The 17,278-nt window shown below is 44.4% G+C and overlaps 1 protein-coding gene across 12 annotated transcripts in view; it reads left to right on the top strand.

Moving 5' to 3' along the window:
• KALRN (kalirin RhoGEF kinase) overlaps positions 1 to 17,278 on the top strand; it is a 669,312-nt gene that overhangs the window by 532,081 nt on the left and 119,953 nt on the right. For 4 of the 12 annotated variants that reach the window (XM_019448636.2, XM_019448637.2, XM_019448638.2 and 1 more), the window contains exon 1: positions 16,106 to 16,399. The exons of 3 other annotated variants lie outside the window; for them this stretch is intronic. In XM_019448636.2, the coding sequence (XP_019304181.1) occupies positions 16,312 to 16,399 (88 nt within the window). In that variant the 5' untranslated portion in view covers positions 16,106 to 16,311. Of the gene's footprint in view, positions 1 to 16,088; positions 16,400 to 17,278 lie in introns of those variants that run through there. 5 more of the 12 variants (XM_019448629.2, XM_019448630.2, XM_019448634.2 and 2 more) reach the window with 3 other exon arrangements.

A 17,278-nucleotide genomic window follows, 5' to 3' on the forward strand; every position in this document is an offset into this window, starting at 1 on the left:
AGCAGCAAGTGGTGGAGGGCAGCACCTCCCAAGGGACAAAGACTTTGTAGCAACAGTTTCAACTCTGGGTACATTTTAGAACCACTCAGAGGAGACTTTTAAAGTCTACTGATGCCTCACACCTCACCCTAGACCAATTAATTCATAACTACCTGGGCATCAGTATTTTTTTTTGGTTCCTTGGTAATTCTGTTGTTCCATGAGCATTGAGAGTCACTGCCTTATGGATTTAGCAACTCCCAATTATCAGGCATAGGAGATTTTAAAGATGAATTGGGAGGGATTAATACACAAGTTATATAAAGAACTCCTACAACACAACAACTACAAAAAACAATTTGATTTAAAAATAGGCAAAGGACTCGAATAGACATTTCTCCATAGAAGGTATACAAATGGCCAATAAGATGAAAAGATGGGCAACATCACTAACAATTAGGGATCTGCAAATCAATACTACAATGAGATACCGGTTTATATCCATTAGGGTGGCTATTATTTTTTTAAAAAGCATAGGAAATAACAGGCATTGGTGAGGATGTGGAGAAATTGGACCCTTCTGCACTGCTCCTGGGAAAGTAAAATAGTGAACTGCTATGGAAAACAGTATGGGGTCCCTTAAAAGCTTAAACATAGAATTATCATATGATCCAGGAATTCCACATCCAGGTATACACCCAAAAGAATCAAAAGCAGGGACTCAAGGAGCTACTTGCGCACCCATATTCAGAGCAGCACTATTCACAAAGGTCAAAAGATGGAAGCTCTGGTGTCCATCAGTGGATGCATGGGTAAATAAAATGTTCCATACACATTGAATGGAGTATTGTCCAGTCTTTAAAAAGAAGGAAAATCTGGGAGCACCTGCATGGTTCAGTTGGTTCAGCGTCCGACTTCAGCTCAGGTCATGGTCTCACGGTTTGGGAGTTCGAGCCCCACATTGGGCTCTGTGCTGACAGCTCAGAGCCTGAGGCCTGCTTCAGATTCTCTCTCTCTCTCTCTCTCTCTCTCTCTCTCTCTCTCTCTCCCTGCCTCTTACCCCACTCACTCTCTGTCATTCTCTGTCTCTCAAAAATAAATAAATGTTAAAAAAATTAAAAATATATAAAAAGAAGGAAAATCCAACATATGATACAACATGAATAAACTTTGGAGACATTATGTTGTGTGAACTCAACTAGTCACAAAAGAGCAAATACTGGATGGTTCCAGTTATAGGAGGTACCTAGAAGAGTCAAATTCCCTGAGACAGAAAGAAGAATAGTGGTTATGAGCAGCTGGAAGGAGAGGAGGAATGGGGAGTTAGTGTTTAATGGGTACAGAGTTTCAGTTTTGCAAGATGAGAAAAGTCCTGGAGATGGATGGTGCTGGTGGTTGCACAACCAAGGGAGTGTTGTTACTTAATGCTACTGAACTATATACTTAAAAATGGTTAAAATGGTGTTTTAAAAAAAAAAACAAAAACAAAAACAAGCGTTGGTCCTGGGTGCTTCTGCCTTTGGACCCAAAACCTGTCTAGGCTTTTCTCTACCCAGCTATGTAAGACTTCTGTGTCCCTTTTCCTTTCCTACCCAGTTTCTTCCTGGCTCCAGCTGAGTGCCTGGAGAAGCTATAAGGAAACACCTCTTTGCTTAGCAAAACCTAGCCCAGGAGGTGAGCCCTACGAGCAGATGTCCTGGAGGAAAGGGGCAGGGGCCCAAAGTGGCCATTGCTTATTCACAGGGAGTGCTCTCCTGTAGGGTCTCCTGATGATTTCTGCTATCATCACCCAGCTGCCCTCAGGAACAGCTTACCCAGGCTGTGGTGTGCAGGTCTAGAACAGTGGAGAAAACCTGGGCTCTGGAGATACACCTCACCAGCAGCCTGAAGATGCTGAGCAGGTCTGTGATACTATTGACTTACATTAAGTTTGTAGTCAAGTCATAAAAATACCTGACATTTATTGAGCCTTCCTATGGGCCAGGTTTCTAGGTTAGTGCTTTAATACGAGTAACAATAATCTTTTCTCACTTTATAGACAAGGAAGGTCAGTCTTAGAAAGATTAGGTGACTTTCCTGAAGTCACATAGCTCACAAGTGGAGGACCTTGATTTGAAGGCAGGTCTGTCAATTTCCCAAGGTCTCACTCTTTAAGTATGCTCTATACCCTCCCAGGTCTGAAGGCATTTGTGACAGGTACTCAAATTCACTGAGCTTCCATCTGACAAGGCTCCCCTTTATGCAACCAATCTAGCTGGATGAGAATTTGGAGAGAGATGGCCACGCATACTGCTCTCTCACTCTCCCTTCGCCTCTGGCCTTCATGTGCTCCCTTCCCTAGAGGTAGTAGCAACAGACAGATTTTGTCCTCTGGGTGCTTTGCCCACTAGAAAGATCTTGGTGTCCCTGGCTAGAGCAGAAAAACTCTGACCAGCCCTGTGGATCGTAGGTGGAACTGGGTCCAGTTAGGGACCTGATAGGGGCTGGCCTAATCCTGGAGCTGGTCCAGGCTGTCCAACAGATTTTCTGCAGGGATGGGAACTTCCTGCACCTTCTGCTGCCAGGAACCAAAATGAGCCTTTCCTATCCCCTCTGCTGTCAGAGACTAAAAGCTTCCTTCTGCCTGCAGACTAGAGAGTCCACTAAAAGTCTCTCTCTTAGTTTTCAGTGTAATTCTGCATTAAGAGAAGCTACTTCAGGTTTTAGTTGACTCCATAATGCCTACCATGGGGATTCACCATGGGAAGCTAAAAAATAATTGTCACCAGACATTTCCCTTCAGGTATGAAGTGACATATTAAAACTATAGTCTCTGGTCTACACTCCTACTCTGTTTGGGTGTCTGTAACTGACCTGCTATGAGGAGCCACCCGGGAATTCAGAACTCATTTTCTTCTAGAACAAAATTATACCCCGGAGAAGGATGAATGGCAGTGGGAAGAGTTTTCCATACTATAGCCCACAAAATTGTATTTAAGAGTAACATAGCTTAGGGGCACCTGGGTGGCTCAGGCGGGTAAGCATATGACTCATGGTTTCGGCTCAGGTCATGATCTTATGGTTTGGTGTGTGGGGTCGAGCCCCACATCAGGCCCTGCGCTGACAGCATGGTGCCTTCGTGGGATTCCCTCTCTTTCCCTCACTCTCTGCCCCTCCCCCCCCTCTCTCTCTCAAAATAAAGAAATAAACTTATGAAAAAAGAGTAACAGAGTTGAATATAGTATGTTTGCAGTGAAAAATGATGGCAAGGTTGTTTTTATTAATTGAAACCAAAAAATAATGCATTTGCATGAGAAATGTAACTAACTTGAGTGCTGATACTTCTTGAAGAAAAGTGTGTTTTAAGACAAGTGGAGATGCATTGGGAGAGATTCTAAAAGGAGGTCCTAGTCATTTTTCAGAATTATAAAAAATTAGAATTAAAATTTTTTCTTTTTATAATTGAATAAAAGTCCTTGATTAGATTTCATTTCACTTCAGAACATAGGCTTTTATGGATTCTCGGAATCTTAGAATTGAAAAGCACAATAAAGGTCCTCCAATTCACTCTTTCCCTAATATAGGGACCCCATTCTACACGCCTCTGATACTCAGCCAAGCATTACTTGAGTGCTCCCCAGGACTGGGAGCTCATTACTTCTAGAAGAAGCCTACTGCATTTTAGTACAGTTCTAATGGTGAGAAATTCCTCTTACTTAGTGCTGAAACCCAGATGCTTCCTACCCATCCCTCCTGCTAGTCTCCTTCCTCCAGTCCCCCACTTGAAACCTACCAGTCCTAACTCTCATGCTCCATCTCCTGATTCTTATCTAGAACAGACTAATTTAATTTGCATATAAAATGTTAGACACTTCTTTCCTAAGGTACAGTTTAATAAAAGCCTAGTAACTTTTCTGTACTCTTTTACTGAACCCGTGGGGCAGCACAAAACATCTTGGATTAACTTCAACAACCTTCATTTGTTTACAGTGATTATTTGTGTGTGTGGTTTTAAATCCTCCTCACCATCCTTGGATTTAAGAACATCCAGCCATCCAGCTTTATGTCAGGTGCCCCAAAGCCCCTCATCCTTGGGAGACCTGGTCCCCTGCTCTCTGGGCACAGCTCAGAGGCAACTGAATTGCACTCTGAGGCTCTCTGCTGGCTTGTCTTTTTTCCTGGTTATTCCCTACTGTCATTCATACCTTCATCCCTATCTTTCTGAATTACCTGTAGGATCCCCTCCAGTTCTAAAGATGTCTGGTTTTTTCTTTCCATATCGGGTAATCATCTTTGATAACCTAAGGCAATCATCCCATATTTTTCTCAGAAATGTACTCGCACATCTTTGAGGAAACAGGCGAGGGTTTGGCTCTCGGGGAGACAGGCCAGGAAGAGGACAGGGTGTGGAATTAGGGAGAGTCACTTTATCTTAGTTTCCATATCTATGCAAAGGGAAGCTGACAAAAAAATACCTATCTTACAGAGTTGCTGGAAGACTCAAAGGTGGCAGTGTTATTAAGTAAAAGTACTTTTTTATTTTAGATTTTTTAAAAGTAATCTCTACACCCAACCTGGGCCTCGAACCCACAGCCCCGAAATCAAGAGTCGCAGTCTCTACCGACTGAACGAGCCAGATGCCAAGAGTGGTTTTAACTGTAAAGTTGAGGGACACCTGGGTGGCTCAGTCAGTTGAGCATCTGACTTTGGCTCAGGTCATGATCTCACGGTTCGAGGGTTCAAGCCCCACACTGTGCAGAGCCTGCTTCAGATTCTCTGTCTCCCTTGCTCTCTTCCCCTCCCCACTCATGCTCCGGCTCTCTCAAAAGTAAACATTAAAAACATTAAAAAATAAATAAGTAAATAAAAGAAACTGTAAAGTTGGTGATACAGTTGTGTACATAGGTGGTTTAGAATGAAACATGGATGGCTTGGCTACCATGAGGCTTTGCAGCATATGTAGCAGGCCATAAGGTGAATGATAACAGGTGCGGAGAGACTACAAGTCTTGACGTGAAAGACCTGGGTCTGAATCCCAGCTTAGCCCCTGACTAGCTCATGACCTTAGGCCAGATCCTGAAAGTCAGTAAAAAGGAGCAACAGTACTTGCTTCCCTTGAATTAGACTTCCCCGCCTAGGTACACCTCACTAGAGGTCAATTAATGTTCATCTCCCTGCCTGCCCTTTGTCCCAATGCTGATAACCCCATAGCGATGACTCTAGGGCTTTTCCAGCCTGAATCCATGCCAGGGCTGTTCACAAGGACAAGGTTTTGTTTCTAGTTTCATCCACAGGTTCTGCAGAAGCCCCCACACTGTCTCTAGTCTGTATCCCCTTTCCCTCAGTTTCTATTCCTGGCCTATCCCAGGCCCTTTCCGCAAGCTACTAACAGTAGGTCTGTCTGGCTCTATGATTTCCCCCCAACTAATGGTTTATTCCTGTCTTCTTTTTTTTACCTTCGACCCAGAGAGTTGAGATCATATTTGAGAATAATTGAACTGAAAATTAAAGTTATTCCCTGGCTTGCACCTGCCAGTGACCTATTCTCTTTCAATGATTAACTCGGGTCATTGAAGGAGGCATTCGGATCACACTGTGGAGATGGGCCGACCTGCATGATGGAGGGCAGTGCGAGACCTTGAGTGTCAGGGTGGGTGTGGGTGTATCATTCCTCAATGGGATGGGCCAGAAATGTCTCAGTGGTTATTGACCAACAATCTGGGAGCCCTCAAAGGATGCAGTTGAAGGAAGAGGGAGATGTAGGGGCCATCCAGTCCCACTCCCCACCCCCCACTTTCTTTTAAAAGAGTAAAAGAGAGCAAGGCCTACTTGGTTCTTGGTGAGATGTAGGCCCCAGGTTCATTATGTTCCCCATCCCCTAAAAACTGTAGTGGAAACTGGTGTAAGCTTTAGCAGGAGCCCGAGGATGGGAACAAGGAGTAATGTTCTGATGTTAGGAGTTTTGACCGAAGAAGTCTTCGCATTCCTGTTTCCTGGGAAGTCTTCTCTGGGGACACATGGGCCAAGTACATCTCATTTATTTGGAATGGTTGAAAACTCAGAAATATAAGGATGGGCAGTGTCTCCCACATTCCTCTTATCATTCAAATCTTTAATAAACTCACCGAGGAGCACCTGGGTGGCTCAGTCGGTTAAGTGTCCGACTTAGGCTCAGGTCATGGTCTCACAGTTTGTGAGTTCAAGCCCCGTGTCGGGCTCTGTGCCGACAGCTCAGAGCCTGGAGCCTGCTTTGGATTCTGTGTCTCCCTTTCTCTCTGCCCCTCCCCTGCTGATGCTCTGTCTCTCAAAAATAAATAAACATTAAAAAACTTTTTTAAATAAATAAACTGACCTGAGCTACATCAAGGCAAAATCCACTTTGCATTTGATGCCTGAGAAACCTCTGCATGGCTACCATGAGTCTACAAGCAGCTGCTCCTGCATCGGGGGCAGGGAGGTGGGAGGACCGCGTCGAAGTGCCAGTGCCATCCCATGAAGTGTCCTGTGAAGGCAATGGTGAGCCTTCCTGAACTGGAACTCAGCCACAGCGATAGACTGGCACTTGTTACTGCCCTACTTCAGGAACACTTTGACCTACTTACAAGTAAGCATTTCTGGATGCAGATAAAACCTGGAAGGGTTTGTTTTTAGCAACTCCAGCATCAGGCATCTTTCACTTTGATAAATAGCTTGTCTCCTCCAGAGCACAGGCAGCCGCTCAGCACAGATCTTCAGGAAGCCGGCCTGGCTGCCCGCCGCTCTACCTCCCTGTCCCCATGGAACAGGAAGCATTGGCTGTTCTAGGGAGACACCTGGGTCATCAGTGAAATGCCACTGACTTCCTCAATACTGCTTAGACCTCTCCCCCACCTGGGGCCTGGTTCAGACGGGAGAGTGATGGGTGAGACTTCCTTCCTGGGAAAACAAAGAGGATGATTGACGGGATATGCTGGGGCTCAAGGTTCTTGAGTGTAAGTGAGTCAGAAGAAAGAGGCAGACGTGTCAGGTGGGCAAGCACAGAGGAACCCATTTACACGTATAAGATGAGCTCAGTGATGGTTTCATCACTGGAGTCTCGGAGCCTTCACCAGGTGGGGGGGTTAGACCACACTAAATGGGGAAGAGGGTATTGCATATAAGGCTGGCAGTCATGCCTTTTCTGTAGACACTACTATTAAAATAGCACATATTGCCAGGGAATAGTTACCCATGCAGACACTGTATAGTTTTGTAAGATATATCTGGAGTTCAAATTAAATATAGTAAAGCACACCTTCCACCTCCATTCTCTAATCTGAAGTGTTTCTGGTTACTGATGATGATTATCTCAGTTCCTCTTTTTCACCTAAAGACAAAACCTCTACCTATTCTCAGTCCTGGTCTGTCTCCAGTTTCCTTTTTCTGCCACAAAACAATTAAACAAACTGATTCTCCCAGAACTCACCCAGTTTTTGTTTTTGTTTTTCATATTTGCTCAAGGTACATGTCTTATTCAATTTATATTTCTCATAAATTTCCCAAATTCCTGTATACAGTTTAGCTAGGTGACTCATAGACAGTAGATGTTCAAAAACCAACCATTTGTTAAATAAACAGTAAGAATCTTAGAGTTTTAAGCCACAGTCATCCACTGAAGCCAGGAATGGGTAATTTGGGAAAAATTATGAGCCACCCTGGCATCAGCAATCAGGCAGTTCACAGGTCAGAAGTCCACAGAGGGAAGATGAGGATAGGGACCTGCAATTAGCAACTGGAGAAAGTAACAAGCCGCAGAAGAATGAGTGAAGACGCCAGTTGTCAGAGTTTGAGAAAGTGAAAACATCTGAGTCCCGTTGCTCCCTAAACTCTGTATCAACCGTTGAGGAAGTAGTCCCAGGGTGTAGGTGGCCTTGAGCCCCAAGGTCTGTGGTTCTGAGCCCTGACTGGACACTGACATCTTCTGCGGAGCTTTAAAAAACTATCAATCTGAATCTGGATCGGAATCCAGAAGTTCCAGAATCCATCGGAATGGGTGCTAGAAGTGTCGCTGCTGGGAGAGGAAAAGGCAGGCACAGGACTCTCTGGGGGTGGGGGCGGGAGGAAAGCAGGGCCTGTTTCCACATTCACCCGGAGCCCCGGTGCAGCCCTCTCCAAGCCTGATCAGGCATGTTTTCTAGAAGTTGTGCATGTACTTGTCACAGGGGTCTCTAGGCCTGAGGTGGGGCACAGTTGCTATTCCCTATGTCTCTGCGCTGAGCTCTTACTAAGAAATGTGGGGAAGTGCTATGAATTTGAAAACCTCTATGCCTGTAAATCTGAAGAGAAGAAGCCTAAAGGAAAAAATTGGACATATGTCTGTTGGTGGAAAAGGCAGATGCCTGAGGTCATGGTCCAGTGTCAGCCTGTGGCTGACATGGGGGAGAGGGCAGTCCCTTCAGTCTCCAGTATCAGGCCCCCATTATGGTGTACTGGGCCCAGTATGTCTGCAGGTTGAGACCAGCAGGAATTCTTTGGGGTTCACTGGGGGCAGAGTGGAGACGAGACATAAAGCGGACACACAGGTAGGTAGAAAGGCTAATTCATGCAAAATGGACTTTGGAGGAGGCCTCACGATAGAGGCTGCCAAATAAGAATAAATAAACTCTGCCAAATAAACTCTGCCAAATAAGAATGAGGCTCAGCCATCTGTTTGGAAATAAGAACACTCTAAAGATATCGCTATAGCTCAGGGATTCTTAGCCTGCACCTTGGGAGTGGATGGACAGGTGTTTGAAAACCCAGAGATTAGAGATGTTCACCTGTCTTCTGCAAAAAGGAGTTTATCTGGGTGTGCAAAGTCCAGGGCTCAGCAAGCCTGTGGGAAAAAGTGTATCCAGTTATTCAGGTAATATCATCAAGCCTCTCCGCAACTTGTCTGTCTTTCTCTCTGTCTCTCCTATCTCTGTCTCTAGCTCTGTTATATCTCTCCTCCATGTTGACTCAGGCAGCTTCTTCCTATGTGGTTATGGGCAGATGGTCTCCAGCTGCTTTAGGTTAATATTCCACCAACTTAGGAGGACACTTGTTGGTCTGAACACTGGGTGTTGTATGGAAACCAACTTGACAATAAATTATATTATAAAATACATAAAAAAATAATAAAAAAATAATAATATTCCACCAACTTAGAAATCTTGTGAGAAGAGATTGCTGCCTTCCTTGTACTTCTTGCTAGGTGCTCACCATTTATGCTCCTTGGCTAAAATTGGGTCATGTGTTAAATTTGAACCAATCCCTGTGACTGACTGACTGACTGGCAAAGCCCAGGTCATAGGCCCATCCTTGAAGTGGAAGGTGGACGGGGAATGATGTCAGCTCTACCCAAAAACATGGTCTGAGAAGGGACAAGGGCTGCTTCCTCTAAGAAAAATCAAGATGCTATTACAAAAAGAAGGGAACACAGGTTGCAAACACATGGGGGGAAATTCTCTATGCTATTAATTCTCAAAGTGTGGCCCCTGTACCAACATCAGCATCCCCTGGGAACTTGTAGAAATGCAGATCGTCAGGCCCCACTCCAGACCTACTGAATCAGAGACTCTGGGAGTGGAGCCAGATCATTCACGTTTTACTCACCCTCCAGGTAATTCTGAGGCACACTCAAGTCTGGAAACTACTACATTACTGGTTCTCAAACTATGCTGCATGTTACAAACACCTGGGGAACTGTTAAAAATACTGATGCCGAGGGGCACCTGGGTGGCTCAGTCGCCGAAGTGTCCAACTCTTGATTTCGGCTCAGGTTATGATCTCAGGTTCATGGGTTTGAGCCCCTCATTGGGCTTCCACGCTGATAGTGTTGGGCCTGCTTGGGATTCTCTCTCTCTCTCTCTCTCTCTCTCTCTCTCTCTCTCTCTCTGCCCTCCTCTGCTTGTGCTCTCTCACTCTGTCTCTCAAAATAAAAAAAACAAAAACAAAAACTTTAGGGGCACCAGCATGGCTCAATAGGTTGAGTGTCTGATTCTTGATTTCGGCTCAGGTCATGATCCTAGGGTCGTGGGATCAAGCTCTGAATCAGGCTCCCTGCTGAGCGTGGAGTCTGCTTAAGATTTTCTCTCTCTCTCCCTCTGCCCCTCTACCCTGCTTGCTCTCTCTCTTTCTCTAAAGTAATAATTAAAAAAAAAATACTGATGCCTAGATGCACCCAAAGTGAATTAATCTGAGGATTTGAGGACGATCTGGCTGCGGTCACCCCATTGATCACCAGGGTTGATTCTTGGCTGTTCTGGCTGGCTAGGCCAGTGTCCCCTTCCTTCCTCACCATTCCACATGCATCCCTCCCACAGCTGAGTGCTTGGTTGAAGTAGACGACCTTCCTGATAGAGGAGGACCTGTTCTTCAGTCAAGGGTATATGAGTAGCTGTGCCCCCCCTGCTAGAATCTCTAAAGAAGCTCTCAAGTCCATTGTAGAAGAACATAGGGCAGTCAATCTTCTGAGACTCCAGACACATCCAAAGGAGGCGCTGCATGTGGCCGTCTGCCTTTCTTTAGGAAAAAAAAAAAAAGTGAAAAGAGTGAATTAATCCGAATCTCCAGGGGGTGGGGGAGGAAGACCTAGGGCATCAATTCTTAAATTTTGTTCTGCCCTGGAATCACCTGTGGAGACTTAAAAACAAAGAACAAAGAACAAAAACAAAAAAAAACTAATGCCTAGAATTTTATCTTAATTCCAGTATAATTAACATACAGCATTATATTATTTTCAGGTGTACAATATAGTGATTCAGCACTCTATTACAACACCCAGTGCTCATCATGGCAAATGAACTCTTTAATACCATCACCTATTTCACCCATCCCCCCACCTCCCTTCTGGTAATCATCCCTTTGTCCTCTACAGCTAAGAGTCTGGGTTTTTTTGTTTGTTTGCCTCATTTTGCTGTTTGTTCATTTGTTTCTTAAATTCAACATGAGTGAAATCATATGGTGTCATTCTCTGACTTATTTCACTTAGCATTTTACTCTCTAGATCCATTCATGTTGTTGCAAATGGCAAGATTTCATTCTTTCTTATGGCCGAGTAATATTCCACTATACACAGATACCACATCTTCTGTATTCATCCATCTATCGATGGACACTTGGACTGCTTCCATAATTTGGCTATTGTAAATAATGCCGCTATAAACATAGGGATGCATATATCTTTTTTGAATTAGTGTTTTTGTATTCTTTGGGTAAATACCCAGTGGTGGAATTACTCAGTATTTTTACTTTTTAATTTTTTGAGGAATCTCCTTACTGTTTTCCACATTGGCTGCACCAATTTGCATTCCCACTAGCAAGGCACCAGGGTTCCTTTTTCTCCACATTTTCTCCAATACTTGTTGTTTCTTGTGTTTTTCTTTTCTTTTTTTAAGTTCATGTATCTATTTTAAGAGAAAGAGTGTGAGTGGGGAGAGGCAGAAAGAGAGGGAGAGAGAGAGAATCTCCAGCAGGCTCCACACTGACAGCAGTGAGGCCTATGTGGGACTTGAACCCATGAACTGTGAGATCATGACCTGAGCCAAAATCAAGAGTTGGACACTTAACTGACTGAGCCACCCAGGAGCCCCTCTTGTGTTTTTCTTTTTAGCCATTCTGACAGCTGTGAGGTGATATCTCATTATGTTTTTGATTCACATTTCCTTGATGATAAGTGATGTTGAACATCTTTTCATGTGTCTGTTGGCATCTGTCTCATTTGGAGAAATGTTTGTTCATGACTTCTGCCCATTTTTAATTGGATTATTTGTGGGGTTTTTGATGTTGAGTTATAGAAGTTCTTTATATATTTTGGATACTGACCTCTTATTGGTTATATTGTTTGCAAATATCTTCTCCCATTCAGTAGGTTGTCTTTATTTCGTTGATTGTTTCCTTTGCTGTGCAGAAACTTTTTTTTTTTTTAAGTTTATTTATTTATTTTGAGAGAGGATACAAGCAGGGGAAGGGCAGAGAGAAAGAATCCCAAGCAGGCCCCAAATTGTCAGCACAGAGCCCAATGTGAGGCTCAGACCCACAAATGGTGAGATCATGACCTGAGCCACAACTGAGAGTCAGAGGCTTAACCGACTGAACCACCCGGCTGCCCCAGAAGCTTTTTATTTTGATGTAGTCCCAATAGATTATTTTTGCTTTTGCTTCCCTTGCCTCAGGAGACATATCTAGAAAAATGTAGCTACAGCCAATGTCAAAGAAATTATTGCCTATGCTCTCCTCTAGGATTTGCATGGTTTCAAGTCTCACATTTAGGTCTTTAATCCATTTTGAGTTTATTCTTGTGTATAGTGTAAGAAAGTGGTTCAATTTTATTTTTGTGTGTAGCTGTCCAGTTTTCCCATTTCATCATTTGTTGAAGAGACTGTCTTTTTCCCATTGTATATTCTTGCCTATTTTGTTGAAGATTAATTGACCATATAGTCATAGGTTTATTTCTGGGCTTCTATTCTGTTCCACTGATCTATGTGTCTATTTTTGTGTCACTACCATATTGTTTTGATTACTACAGCTTTGTAGTATGTCTTAAAATCTGGGGTTGTGATACTTCCAGTTTTTTTGTTCTTTTTCAAGATTGCTTTGGCTATTCATGGTCTTTTGTGGTTCCTTAAAAATTTTAGGATTATTTGTTCCAGTTCTGTGAAAAATGCTATTGGTATTTTGATAGGGATTATATTAAATCTGGATTGCTTTGGATAGTTTGGACATTTTAACAATATTTGTTTTCCCAATCCATGAGCATGGAATATCTTTCCATTTGTTTGTGTCATCTTCCATTTCTTTTATTAATGTTTTATAGTTTTCAGAGCACAGGCCTTTTTACCTCTTTGGTTAAGTTTATTCCTAGGTATTTCAGTATTTTTGGAACAATTCTAAATCACGCTGTTTTCTTAATTCTCTCTCTGCTACTTCATTATTAGTGTATAGAAATGCAACAGATATCTGTATATTGATTTTGTATCCTGCAACCTTACCAAATTCATTTGTCAGTTCTAGCAGTTTTTTTGTGGAGTCTCCAGGGTTTTCTACATATAGTATCATGTCATCTGCAAATAATGAAACTTTTACTTCTTCCTTACCAATTTGGATGCCTTTTATTTCTTTTTCTTGTCTGATTGCTGTGGCTAGGATTTCTGGTACTATGTTGAATAAAAGTGATGAGAGAGGACATCTTTGTCTTGTTCTTGATATTAGGGGGAAAGCTTCTAGTTTTTCACCATTGAGTATGATGTTAGCTGTGAGCTTTTCATACATGAATGCCTAGAATTTTTGAAAGCTTCTCTGATGATTCTATAGACACCAGTGTTTAATAACCATTTCCCTACCATCCCCTTTAAATTGTCCTGAGGACATTGCCATAAAACATATAGATGAAGTTTAGAAGAAGCAGGCATCTATTTTCTTAAATCCCTCAACTCATAACTTGGTCAGAGGGGTGCCTGGGTGGCTCAGTCGGTTAAGCAACCAACTTCAGCTCAGGTCATGATCTCATGGTTTGTGGGGTTGAGCCCCACATTGGGCTCTGTGCTGACAGCTCAGAGCCTGGAGCCTACTTCTGATTCTGTGTTTTCCTCTCTCTCTGTGCCCCTCCCTCTGCTTGCAGTCTGCCTCTCTCTAAAAAATAAACATTAAAAAAAATTAAAAAAAAAAACTTAGGTATCTGATGTTGATTCCCTTTTCTTTCACATTCTTGGTGAGTCTGTCTTAACAGCTGGCTCCACAGGGCTGGGATTGGTTTTGTTCACCAATGTAGACCCACTACCTAGAACAGAGCCTGGCACATAGTAGGCATTCAGTAAGTACTTGCTGAATTATTGAATAGGTCTGCAATCAGTCTGTCTCAGTTGTGTTCAAGACTTTCTTGTCAGGTTGTAGACATCACTGGTGTACTGAGGCTGGCAGTTACTGGTTACTGAGTTATTGGTGCTAACCCCAGAATGAATCTCCATTGGATGTGTTGACTTTATTAACTTAAGATGGGCTGGTGTTCCTAATGGTTTTACATCTTTGTGTCGATAATAGGATGGATCCTGGGTTATAAGGACCAGTAGAAATATGTCTGATGGATTCTTTTCTTGGAGACTAAGACTACTTTAGGGCCTGCTCATGCTTTGATTTCTGAAGTAAAGGCTGGGTCTCACACAAACATCTAACTCAAGCCAGTTTCTGCAAGATGATGTCATCAGCCTCTTGCAAAGGATTATGACAGAAAAGTGATCAAGGTAACCTGAACACAAAGGCCCAGAAGGAAGATTTAACTGAAAAAGTGTTTATCAAGCAATTTTGAAACATCTTTCAATTTCTGTCAGAATGCCTGAGAAGTATCCAGAGAGGTGGATTAGGTAGATAGACCAAATATAGACTATCATATCATAGCCCCATGCAGTGGATCACAAGCAAATAAAGCTCACTTTATTAGAAGGGCTGAGGTCCTGGCCAATTATCTGCTCTGCACTGGAAAGGACAGCAAAGTGGGTTTTGTCTTAAGAGAGAACTAGACAACAGTATGTGTTGGTTGCCACAGGTCAGAACTGGAATCCAGGGTAACTATGATCCTGAAGTCATTCAGGCTGGCAAGATGAGACTGACCAATAGGATGATCAGTGAATCAGGAATCTGGGGTGCAGGGTGCATGAGCAATTTGAACTTTTATTTCTCTGTTTTGTATGTGGATTACCGGGGGCATATTTCCTGCTCAACGATGGGATTCTTATATAACCCTTGCCAGGAGAGGCTATCAAGGAAATGGCAGTGGCAAAACTAGAAGTTAGATTCTGACTCTAGGTTCTACTGTTTCTATGGGGTGAAGCTCTTTAGAGTTTCTCTTTAGGCCCAAACCATCAAAGCCTTATCATAGTTCATGCAGCTTCCTCAGTTATAAAAGAGGACCCTTCCTTTTAAGGGGTGTGTGTTTGTGTGTGTGTGTGTGTGTGTGTGTGTGTGTGTGTGTGTGTGTGTGTGTAAATGAGTTGATGTGTACAAAGCAATTAGGAGAGTGCTTGGCACAAATAAATGCTCAATACATGGTAGCCACTGTTACTCATTAAGTGGTGCTGCTGTTATTTACTGAGCATCTACTGGGTTCCAACCATGTGGCAGGTGCTGCAGCATTGGATCTAAACATGGTTCAAATTGAGAAATGAAGCCCCAGATCCCAGTCACTTCTAAAAGGCTTGTCCCCTGGCTGTCTTTCTTGCAAGTGGGAATTGGTTACCTGAGTGATCACCTTCTGTTTTTGATTCCTCTCACAGATCTCCCTTTTTTCTGATCAATGGGCCCTCTCTATGAGTGTTGTATGTCTCCAGAAATTCCTTTTTCCTAAATCTGGACACAAGGGGATGGGTGAGATGACCCGTGAGTGATAAACACAGTGGTTCATAGGAAGGTCCAGTGGATGTGATCCAGGTGGATTTCACGGAGCGAGTGAGGGATATATGTCCTTAAATATGAAAAATATCTTTAAAGGAAAAGCTTAGGGAAATAAGTAAAGAAATGGTAGACCCATTAGGTGTGGTTGGAGGGATGGGACTCTTAAACATCTAACAGGCATTTGCGTGGACATGTCTTTTAAAATTCTACTGGCAATCCTGTAACATAAGAACTCTTTCTCCTTTTATTTTTTAAATGAGGAATTTGATTATCAAAAAAGTGAAGGGACTTGCCTAAAGTCAAACGGTTAGCAGGCGACAAAACAGCTTTGAATTTTGGGTTTCATCATTATGGGCGCGGAGCCTAGAAAAAAATCCGGCGCTATTATCATTATTAGCATTCACTATTGAAAGGAGGGAAAGGGGAGGGTTAAGTGAAGGTGTTTTCAATGCGGAGGGGACGTCCTCCTTCCCAGGCTGAGGGGAAGGAGAGGGTGAATCTGTTAGAGAAAAGGCATTATTGGGTCTTGAGCCTTCTAAATCTGCTCCTGCCCCACCTCCTTGGCCTCATCTGGTTGTATATGTTAAACCGAAGCTGAGGAGAGGAAGCTGCACACGAGGAGAAACACCTGTTGTGTGCCGGAGGCGGGGGTATACCCCAGACCGCCCCCCCCCCCCCCCCCCCCCCCCAGTGCTCGCCCAGGGTCACAGCAGAGCCGCTGGCGGAGACTCCGGCCAACAGCTGGACTTTGGAACTCCGCCCCCTTAGGCCCTCCCTCCAGGCCGGCACCCCGCCCCTCCTCCCCAAGGTGGCTGTGGCTCCCAGAAACAGCGGCGGCCGCGCTGCGGGGAGAGGACGGCGGGCGGGCCGGCCGGGAGGAGGGAGAGAACTGGCTCGCGGCCGCGGCGCTGAAGTTTCCTGCCCGCCGCGCTCCCACCCTCTGCTGGCGGCCCGGGCCATGCCGGAGCGCTGGGGTCGAGCGGCAGCATGAAGGGCGGCGACCGCGCTTACACCCGAGGTCCCTCTTGGGGGTGGCTCTTTGCTGCCAAGTGCTGCTGTTGCCTCCCGTGCAGAGGTGAGTAGCTGTTTGCGTTCTCGCCTTCTTTTAGCAAAGCCCGGGACCGCGGGGCGGTGGGGTGGGCGGGCGTGAGGGAGGGGATGGGAGGGCCGGCCAGGGGGGTCGCGTCAGTTTCCCTAGCAGAAAGCGGGCTCGCTCGCGGGGAAGTTCGGACTCGGAGGCAGAGCTGCAGTTTGGCAACTCAGTTACTTACTTGTCAGCGACTTTGGATGTCAGGACTCCAGCCTGCCGGGGGGGAGGGGGGTATGCGGGGGGATGGGGAGGAGGCCCTCTGGAGCTGTGCGTCCCAGTAGTGGCCGAGTCGCACTTCCCTCATCTCATTTACATATGGATCTCAGCGGAAGGATTAACGAGTGACTCCTAGCTATAGGAATGTATTTGACACTTGTCTCTACACTAGGAACTATTTTTGCCAAGTGACAATTTTCTTTGGGGACTGGAGCGGGCTTTTCTTTGCCTGGGCTTTCGCAGGCCAGCTGGGTGTGCAACTCTGGGCCGAGGTTCGCTCATTAATTAACCAAGAACTCTCTATGTACCCAATTAGGGCTGTATTTAACTATTCTGCTAATTTTAATGTTGTTGAGGAGATTGCAGGAAGCAACTAATTTCCCCAAAATCAGCCTGCAAAGCAAAATGGTGAGAAGGTTCACAGAGAGGTCTATCAGTTGTGGAGCCTCACCTGAAAAAGGAATCGGGCGTTTCCTAGACAGAGTTGACATATGTTCCTAAAACTGTCCCTGACACTTTAACACTTCAGCTTGGAGGCTGGGGGAAGAGAGATTTTGTTTCTGTGTGGTTAGAAGTGAGAATATAGCCTCTCACTGGACACTTGCCATTTTTAAATTTCGCCTATTGGACCTCTTGCCTCCACCCCAA

The sequence above is a fragment of the Panthera pardus genome, unplaced genomic scaffold, assembly GCF_024362965.1.
Source record: "Panthera pardus isolate Hobbes unplaced genomic scaffold, ASM2436296v1 HiC_scaffold_16, whole genome shotgun sequence".
NCBI lineage: Eukaryota > Metazoa > Chordata > Mammalia > Carnivora > Felidae > Panthera > Panthera pardus.